Source organism: Melanostigma gelatinosum (assembly GCF_949748355.1).
Source record: "Melanostigma gelatinosum genome assembly, chromosome: 19".
NCBI lineage: Eukaryota > Metazoa > Chordata > Actinopteri > Perciformes > Zoarcidae > Melanostigma > Melanostigma gelatinosum.
In genome coordinates, this window is record NC_136652.1 from 6,201,744 (window position 1) to 6,212,373 (window position 10,630).

At 44.9% G+C, this 10,630-nt stretch overlaps 1 protein-coding gene across 1 annotated transcript; it reads left to right on the top strand.

The window, feature by feature from the left end:
* Positions 1-1,563: 1,563 nt before the first annotated feature.
* Positions 1,564-2,127, top strand: LOC306793338 (gamma-crystallin M2-like; the record flags this gene model as incomplete). Its single annotated transcript, XM_079290911.1, has 1 exon — positions 1,564-2,127. One exon carries the CDS (start codon positions 1,564-1,566, stop codon positions 2,125-2,127), a length of 564 nt encoding a protein of 187 aa, XP_079147037.1.
* Positions 2,128-10,630: the final 8,503 nt, after the last annotated feature.

Genomic DNA, 10,630 nt, shown 5'->3' on the forward strand with positions numbered 1-10,630 from the left:
TATGCCTAGTATGTTAAGTTGGCTTCTCTACACTGGGTGGCTGCCCGTTGATTTTCAACATTTGTGTGTGTTGTTATCTGAGCTTCTCCTTGCTTTGTTGAGAGCAATGAGAGCCATTAAGAGGCAACCGAAATGCTCCAAATCTCGTGTTATGCACCTTCAGTTCCCGTAGCGGAGGTCATCCAAAAGAATTCACCCATTCTACATCAACCTCCTTCAGTCCATCCACTCATGACCAATAGCTGCTTATCCTTTACAGGATCACGGGGGGTTGCCGGGCCTGAACCCAGCTGACATTGGGCCAGTTGTGGGGTACAACCTGGACAGGTCACCAGTCAATCACAGGGCTGACACATCGAGACAGGGGTGAAGGTAGTTCACGGCTCCGGCCTTGAACTTCACACATCCCCCTCGCCGGGACCTTGCTGCTTCCTGTGGCCTTGGACTAAGTGCTCCCTGTGCCCAGGCAGGGACGTGGGCTCCAGCTCTCCGCTGCGACCGTCAACCGGACGGACTGTCCTCAGTGTGGGCAGGCTCATTCTCATTAATAACCTTGTTTTAGAACTCCAATGTGATACGTGTTAGAGACAAAGCACCGAGAGGGTAGAAAGAGGAAGTGTGAGACAGTAAGTGGACAGAGAGTGTTTTTGGCTTCATCATTTTGACCTATGTAACAGTTAAGTCACTGCCTAATAGTCAGTGCACAACAATCCCTGGTATACTGGTTTTCCACCGACTTCCTTTTGTTCCCGTGGAGCTATCACATGCCTCCTGTGCTTCGTTAATGAAAACCAAGCAAACGGTTCCACAAAGGGGGCTTAATCAAGCGTGCAGACCCCCATCCTGAATCTAAGAATCAACTAGTAGCGACACTTGTATTGATCAAGACACCAGCCGATGTAACTGAATGTTTTATCATCCAGGACACACTGTTAACCTCATTTTACTTTAAAAGACTACAAGACATATCGTGACACTTACATACTATTACTTTAATTAACACTGTGACAAATTATTTTCAATCATTCTAATGTAATGAAATGATACGTCATGCTGTCAGTATGTAACCAAAACACGTGTTGAAACAGCCACTTGATTAACAGAAAGCCTCAACACACAAATGTTCTTTGTAGGAGTTATTTTAGTGACTACACTGAAACATTCAATTAGTGATCATATACAATGTGAGTTTGTTGGAATGTGGGAATATTAACAGACGATGTGGCAAACACCTTTAGCTGCTAACTCCGACACAAAGCAAAATTCCAAAGCCAAAGATGGGTTTTGTGCACTGCGGTGATGCAAGCCTTTGCAGGTGTTACAAAAGGTGTTATTGTTTTGCGTGTTAACCCTTTTGTCCGACAGGTCTTTTGGGTGAACCGCTGCAAATTTGGACAACCCTCAGTGCTCCATGGGCTTCTATGGCATGTTGCTGGGTCAGCCTGTTTTCACAAAGGGGACCTCTGCTTGTCAGGTATAAAAAGGAAGGTTTTCCGACAGTTAGACAAGCAGTTCAGCTCTAAGTGCAGCAGCAGCAGCATCTACTGACAACATCTGGCAAAGATGGCCTCCAGCAACATGATGAACAAGATCGTCTTCTACGAGGACAGGAACTTCCAGGGCCGCTCCTACGAGTGCAACAACGACTGCCCCGACATGTCCTCCTACATGAGCCGCTGCCACTCCTGCAGGGTGGAGCGCGGCTGCTTCATGGCCTACGACCGCACCAACTTCATGGGGAACCAGTACTTCATGAGGAGGGGCGAGTACGCCGACTACACGAGCATGATGGGCATGAGCGACGGCATCAGGTCCTGCCGCATGATCCCCATGCACAGGGGCTCCTACAGGATGAGGATCTACGAGAGGGACAACTTCCAGGGTCAGATGCACGAGCTGATGGAGGACTGCGAGAACGTCATGGACCGCCACAGCATGGCCAACTGCATGTCCTGCAACGTGATGGACGGCAACTGGCTGATGTACGAGCAGCCCCACTACAGAGGAAGGATGATGTACATGAGGCCCGGAGAGTACAGAAACTTCATGGGCGGCATGGGCGGCATGGGAGGCATGGGCAGCATGAGGTTCATGAGCGCGAGGCGCATCATGGATTCCTACTACTAGACGGTGACGCATCACGCTGCAGCAATTGGTTTCCAAAGAAATTTTTGAAAATGAGTGACAAAGCAACTTCTCCGGAGCAATACACACTGGTTGTTGACTGCAGCGAATGAATGAGAAAGATTGCTAAGCAGTGAACTGCACATACATATGTCTGTGGCTGAGGGGTGGGTGATGAACAAAACCTAATAAAGTCTGCTCTGTTACGGAAATCATGTTGGAAATATGTCTTTTCTTTCCTCTTCCTACATTTTCTAAAGGTAGTTTGTCAACCTTCATACATACTCTTCAATAGCCTCGGCCTATTGACGGAGGGAAATTATGTTTTTCATAAACAAATTGCTTACCTGGGCCCCTTGGTGATAAAATCAGGCACTTTAATAACAAGTCAAATGGATTTTCGTTCGATGTCCCACACATCCATTAGGACTGGGTGATATGACGATATTTATCGTCAGAATATCGTTATAAAAATGTTCATTATTTATAAAAACCGGCGGCCCAACGGGTGTTACAGCAATAGTTACGTCACTTGGACGCCGAGTTGCGTTCCTCGTACATGAGAGCAGAGCTGGAGCGAAGGGTCAGAGCAGGAGGAGCTCATACCTCAGTGGGAGCTACTTCTGTCGTATGGACGCGGTTAGGCGACAAAAAGACGTGGACCAGAAAACCTCATCTTCTGCAAGGTTTGCCACACAGCTTGCTTTACCATGTGGTTTAATTTATATGGATGATTTATTTGTTAAATTACCAGCCAATGTGATATACTGTATATATTATATCAAGATATGAAAAAACCAAAGTCAGGATAGAAGACTTTGGCCATATCCACCAGCCCTAGTATCGATACTTTAGCAGATAATCTCGTCAGTGCCTGTCTAAAACTGCTTCTAATGATATCATTACATTCATAAAAAACATTATTTGAATTTCTGTTCAGTCCAGTTACACCAGGAATGATCTCAGCATGGCTTTGGTTTTTAGTGAAACTGGCAGTCTTGCCTATTCTTTTCTCTGCTATAGTATCTTTCTGTCTGTGCGTTAGGCCAGGGTTGGGATCAAATAGCAAACTGTAATGAATAGGCAAAAAATAAAGGCTTTTTTAAACAGTGTAGCCTGGAAGTTAGACTGACTTACTGTAAAATAAATATAAAAGTCAATAAAGAAGTGAAAACATGAATTTAAAATATAGGTTATTCTATCAAAAAGTATCGGTATTGGTACCAGTATTGTGAGACCAAAATCTACATATAAGCAGAGTCAAGATAAGTAGCTGCTTTGTTAATGCAAACCAAGAAGTGAATAGCTCTCTATCTGGCCGATTGTGCCAAAACATTGCATTCAATGACTCACATGGACCACGAATACATTTTTAAGATGATTACATCTTCCCACCAATAGAAAGGGGATCTTCCCCAATTAGGGCCTGTATTCAGTTCAACAGATGACGCTGGAAAGCTCGCTGGCCACGCATCTCTCTGCTTTAATCCGCGTAAAGTCCCTGTGTGTGTGGGAAACAGGCTCCCATGTTGCAGGTCAAGGTGCGTCTGCTTTCATTGACCTTGTCTGCTCTTTTTCTCCCGTAAGCAGGTGGAAAAGCTCTCACCCCTCCCTGTCAGTCCTAATTAGAGTATCTCTGAACAAATAACACTAATTAGTTTAGGCAACCTCATACATGCAGCTGGGATACAATAGAGCCAATGGCTCCTCGGGGGTACTGCCCAGTGTTTCATAGCAGTACCTCAACAATAGCATTTGCTAAATATTAGTCGCCCACGTCCCAGTAACCGACTGACTGATTTAACGTTCACACAAAATAGCCCTGCTAGAAGCAGCCGCAAGCAGTGATGTTATATAAGAAACAAAAGGTTACCAATATCATTGGGAGGCTTCTTGCATCTGGCAGACACCAGCCATCATCATCATCGTCATCCTCATCATCGTCTGGGCGCTGATACAACACAGCAGACAGTCTGTCAGACATTGCACACTGTTGGGCCTTGTCTGTCCAACTGTCACTTGCAATTTTTGCACTTTTGGCATTGTGCTCGTCAGCCAGTATCAGTGGTTGAGTCAGTGCACACACATATAGAGAGATATAGAGATATATATGTAGAGATATACAGTATATGACATGATATAGATATATAGAGATAGATATATAGATATAGACAGATATTGTTAGATCATTTATTACATTTTTTAAGGGAAAATTCTGGCCAGATCTTACATAAAAAGCTGTGTGACAGGTCAAGTCAGAGATCATCCGTCTTCTCCTCCATTATGCTGCTCAATATTGACCTCGTCAAAGCTGAGACACCTTCAGTGGCTAAAGACAGCACAGTCCTGTTCACAGCAGGGGTTGAGGGACAAATAGGAGTTTCAGCACCAAAACACAGGTTTAGAGGACTTTCTAATGGGTCTTTTTGTGTCCCTTGCTTCCTTCTGTGCCTCTGGTGCCTTGTGGAGAGATCACAAGAAGGCAAAATATAAAGAGAAGGCAGCCATCTGCCAAATGCCTCTTCACATTAACTTTGCACCATTGAAGGCAGCGATGGTGCCGGGCAAAACTATCCAACGCTGGAGCCATTACGGCTGCTCTCCAATCGATTTACTTCCCGTCTCACTTTTTCATCTCTCTTGAGAGAAGCTGTAGTCCAGGAAAAGGTTGTGTTTAGGGAAACGCTACAAGCAGACAACAGCAAATGTTTTGTCTGAGATGAAAAAAAAAGGAAGAAGTCGGACAGCTGCAGAAATAATTCATGGATTGTGCTGAAAATAACTCTGTTCAATGTTTTAATACTGCCTTCTGTGATCTCGGGCGGTGATCCAATGTGACAAGCTCCGGTTTGGTCAAAATCATCCATTTAGAAAAAGATGTGAGCAGGCTAATCTCAAATCAAACAAAGAGCTCATCTTTAGGGATCCACTGTCCATCCAAGCAGTGACACAGGTTCAACAAGTATACAAGATTTCCTCTAAAAGGGCACAACTTAGCAAAACAGAGAAGGCTGAGAGTTACCGAGCAGGCTTCACAAGTCTGGGGGCCGCATTTCAGATTGTTTGGAAAAACCTGTTAAAATGAGAACAGTCTGGCGCTGAGAGGAGCGCTATCCAAGCTGTGAGTCACATCAAGACAAGGCTCTGACCGTTTTCACAAACAGCACGGGGAGAAGGAGGCCAAACAGCACTACCAGGGAAACCAAACCAGAGTAATGAACCCGACTCCCCAATTCCAGCATTAGCAACGAAAACTGCAATTGTATGAATGACTGTTTTCATTAGTGGTCACAGGAATATGTGGACAATGGTGGGAAAGGATTAGACACTTCAGGGGCTTCTGGGTGGTTCATTGTGCGAGGAAGCAGTGTGTTCGGCCCCCAGCCTGTGCTCACATCAACTCACACATCAGTCTGTGACCGTGGCACAGCTCGTACCCAACAGCTGGACTACAATTGGCAAGTCTGGATTTATTGTAAGGCTTAGACGTTCTGGGAACTGGGGGGCTGGGGGGGGGGGGTTGGGAGATCAGTCTACCACCGAAAGTCCTCTCAAATATGCAGAGGAATGAATTAGAGGAGAAAAGGCTGGGGAAGGGGAAGGATGCTTCAAAGTAAGAGTTAGTCGGACCGTGGGGAATTCTCTGAAGCCTCCTCCAGCAGTTAATAGTTTTGTCAATCATGTCTATTGGTCAGAATACTCACCAAGTTATTTGCTGTGATCAGATTGAGGGAGTCTGGCCTGTGTACAAACTGTGTTTCCTTGTTGGCCTTTGTTGTAGAAAAGTTGCCGTATTCCCAGATTTCGTGCACATATTTTGGTGATAACATTGTTGTCATGATCAAAGGTATATCTCGTGAACTTTTTTGCTTTGTTTTTGTCTTTTCGTATTTATTCCAGGAGCACGTATGGCGTATGAAATAGAGATGCACTCATCTACATCGGGGAAGGAAGTGGAGGATTGGATAAAGTGCTGCAAACTTGAACCGATCAGCGCCCACGGCATCTACGTAGAGGGAGAAGCGCTAAGGCAACTCCACTACCCAGCCTAGTCCTGGTTGATGTCCTTTCACAGGAAAATAAAATAAGATGGATGAAACAAGACTTCAGGCTAACCCAGCCACGGGAGGTCGGAAAATGGTGCCGTCATCTTTACCGAGACCTGGACCGATCGTGGCATCCCGGATCAGGCTGCACTTGACGAGCGGACCGCGCAGGAATCAAAGAGGAGGCAAATTCAAAATATGTACAACTGTTTTGGTTTTGTCTTGTTTTTCTTGTGTGACATAAATGCTAGGATACAACTGCATTTTGTTGCGCAACCCTATGTTGCAGAAGGACAATAAATGATCCTTGAATCTAGACAGGTCTAGTTTAAGCCATCATTCCTAAGTTGTAACAAGCTGGAATTAACTGGTGAAAGATGTGTATCAGATGACCAAACTCTATCAGGACTTTGTTTGGGGCCTCGGGCTAAAATGTAGTCTTGAGGATCAATTTCAGATATTGCACTACAAATGGAGTAGGTACAACCTCCCTATAGTGTTTCTGACACAACTAAAGGCATTTAGTTGCATTCACTGGAGGGAGATTTGTACTCCTCGCATTATATCTGTTGGAGTCTTTGTTTTGCAGACCTTTATTTCTCTGGTTGCCATGGAATAAGGCTGACAGACTGGAAAAGCTTGTTTAGGGCAGAGAAAGGTGGCTCAGATGGAATATCAGACCCATGACCCTAAAGGCCAAGCACAGGGTATGTGTGTGGGAGAGAAGGCGTGTGTGGTGGTGGTGGGGGTCTTTCATATTGACCAATTGTGGTTTCCCTTGTAAATGTAAATGGAAAAAGAACAGGTGTGACCCGTTACAGGGATGAAAGAATTCAGTATTACAAGAGTGAGAAGAATCTTGTTTCACACGTTGACTGAAGCAAACAGCTGCACTTGTGTTCACAGCCGGTGCAAGCAGACTGCATCACATTAACAGCTCATTATTGCTGCAATTTGTGGGTAAATATTTGAATCCATTTTGCCTAGAGCCACTGCATTTCTTCCAAGCACACAATCTGGAGCTTATTTATGTCTTTGACACACGCAGGAATTTGACAAAATAAACATACCTATTTTAACCTAAACAACGATCCTTCTGGGAAATAAGGAAATGAATAATCCACAACATACTAAGCTTGTGTTTGAAGTGGGCCAACAAATGCATGTTTTACCCACAATTGACCCATTTAAAAAAATAACTATCTCATTGTTCACACAAGACTTGGGTAGTTGCACATACTTTACATTACATCATCCCTCAGTTCCAAGATCAAGACCATTTATTGCTAAGTTTACAATGGAAATTCAACATAGTGTATGCTGTGGATGAAGTGGTAAGTGTTGTATTTCTTATCCTTGGTTTGTCTCTTTATGAAGTTATTGTAACAACTCATACATTCACATTAAATGCGCATCCTTGCATGTGTCTTGGTCAGACCATATCGCTACCTGATCGGTATGTCAATATCTTGCAAATGCACCCAAGAAGCAGTAGAGATGACCGACAAACCGTTTGTAAGTTGCCTCAAACCATCCTCTGTTATCCTGCTTCAGTTTGCAAGGAACCTGACTTATGAGACCAGTTAAAGGAAAGCGGGATCCAACATCACATAACCACAGTTTTCCGCCCTGGATGTCTGCACATGTAGCATGTAGACTTGATTGTCAAAGCAATTTTTGTCCGGTAAACACAACCATTTCAATAGTTTACTGAATATTAGGGTGAACATCGCGACAGGGTGGGATCTGCCTGTCCTGGGAGTCTGCATGGCAGTCACCGCGTGGCTATTAGCCATGCAACAAACTGCCCCAGCAGGTACCCACAGACGCACAGACAGAGCGCCGATTGTCACTGGTGTTATCTGAGCAGCGTGGTGGCAGTTGGCGGGGTAGGTTTCACCCAGCGTAAATGTGAAGTGACAGTGTGTTATTGTGATAAGATCGAGCGGGGCCAGTCGTATTCCAGGCGGTTCTGTTGGCAAGAGACAAGGACACTGATACGGGCCAACTTTGTAACGCGAGCCGAACCCAAACTGCCGGCTTGCCTTTGTGTGAGCGGTGGAAAACTGCTGTAGTGAGCAGCAAAACCTGTTCATTTCCAAATCCCTACCTCTGAATAAATACCTGAATCAATTCTAGCTGAATATCAAACTAAACACTTCGACCTATTGTAATATGTCATACTTCTGAGTGTGGTTTGGTGTGAACGTCAACAAAAGAATGATCAAGATGGAGAAAGGGAAAAGACCACTGACAGAGCAACTCAACACGTGGGGTGTGGCAGTGAATTATGGGAGCATATGGCACAGGATGGGAGGAGCAGCGGGAGTCACCAGTGTGGCTTAAAGGCGACGAGACAAATCCATCACTGGGAACTAAGAGTCTACCTCAAGACCAACACCAGGAAGACGTAACATCTTCATGTGTGTTTGGCAATCCGCTCATCAACATGCAGGTGCACGGGCAGTGAGAGTGAAGGGGTTAGTAAAACCAATATGGAAGGGGGAACAGCCCCCCCCCCCCCTCCCCATTCGCACCTCTGCAGGTCAGGGATCCCTACACTTCTCTCCCCATCGCCAGACGCCGCTGCATCGTCTGGGCATTGTGGAGCTGTTGCCATGGAGATGTGGGTCAGAGCGCTGATGTGCAAGCGCAGCGTGGATTTGGCGATGGCAGCGGACTGCAAACAGTCCAGTGCTGGAGCCGGCAGGGAACTCGGGCTGAATCTAGGTCACGGGGATTCTCCAGAGCAGGAGCAGGCTGAGGCACAAGTTGCTGAGGGGGGTATGGGGTGGTGGTGGTGGTGAGGGGGGTCCTGGGGGATATTACGCATTGGGATTTTGAAATGTGATCTTACAGTTAGACATTTTAGACTTCACTTGGGACTCATGTCACCTATAGTGTGCATGTCAGTTGAAAAGGTTCCCGGCCACGTCTTCACCTCAAGACTAGTCAAGTCAAGTCAAACATGTATGAACACAGAAAAACAAATAAATTAATTTAATAAAAAATGTAATCAATACAATAAAAAAAATAAGTGTTTTTTTTATTGTATTAAATGTGTTATTGTCAGCCCACCACTTTGGCCCGGACTGAAATGTCTCAACAAATATTTTGCCATGAAAATGATTGGTGGTCCCCAGAGGATGAATTCTGCCCCTGATTCTTCATCTAGCACCACTACGAGGGTGACATCTTAGGTTTTAGAGTAAAAATGTCTTAACAACGGTGGGATGGATGAGCATACAATTCCCATCAGGATGAATTGTACCAACTTTGGAGATCCTGACTTTTAATCTGGCGTCATCCTCAGGTGACGCTAGATTTTGGTTTGTGATGAATACCTGCAGGACCAATGACTTTCTCATCAGCCTCAGCTGTGTTTAGAATGCATTAGTAATTATAGTAAATGCATACTAACTAACGTTTAAAAAAACAACGGGCAGTGTACTTAGCCAATTGCTTGTATAACAGTCCAATCGTCCGGACCTAATATCTTTCTGTGATTTATTTTCTATACATCTCGTCAAAATGAATCCAAGAAGACAAGCAAGGAGTTAATCCAAAGGCAATTAAAATATATACTCCGTGAAATGCAAAGACTGAAAAATCAGTTTCTATCCCTGGCAGCTGAATCAAAGTGAGCACCGTGTTGTAATGTTGACGCCCTATGTTCTGTCCAGTAAGGGCTGTGGTCATAATTCACATCCTGTCTGAAGAAGCAGACAGTGAAGTCCTCCCAACCGCTCTGAGACACAACACAGATCTCCTGCATGAGCACAAAAACAAGACCCCTGGTGAATCTCTCATGCAGGAAACAATCACTCTCGTTCTTTCTCCAGCACAACAGACGGACAAAAGCCCCCGAGGAGAGATGGATCGCTATCCCTTCCTTTCTAACACCACCCGGTCAAAGGAAGATGCTAATGAGGTACAGAAAGCAGTAGAACTGGCTTGGTGGCGCAATTGTCATTCTGATTCACTACCATGACAGAGGAAATAACTGACTAACTTCTCTACTGGTAAGCAGGAGTACAATGCACTTTAATAGAGGTGCATCAATGCCGCCACTCTGGACTTCAAAAGCCTTAAAGATACAGTGAGCACCAATTAGGGTGGGTCTATTAGCAAAAATGGAATACAGTGTTCATACTATGTTTTGATTAGTGTAAAATCACCTGAAACTAAGAATGGACGGACAAACCAAACACTGGCTCTAGAGATAGACTTTTACATTTTTACGTGACCTGAAGGCCACCGTAGTTCTCCGGCGCGCTTTCGAAACTGTGGTAGCGCAAAGCAGAAGAGTGCGAAACTGTGGTACATGCCAGACGCCGTCTGACTTCCTTTGCTCCTGAAGTACTGTTATGATGGTAAGGAGGCAAAACGACTTTGCACTGTCTCAGAAAGGGAGGAGTAAGCGGAAGGACATTCAGTTGGTTGCAATCTGCAACCACACT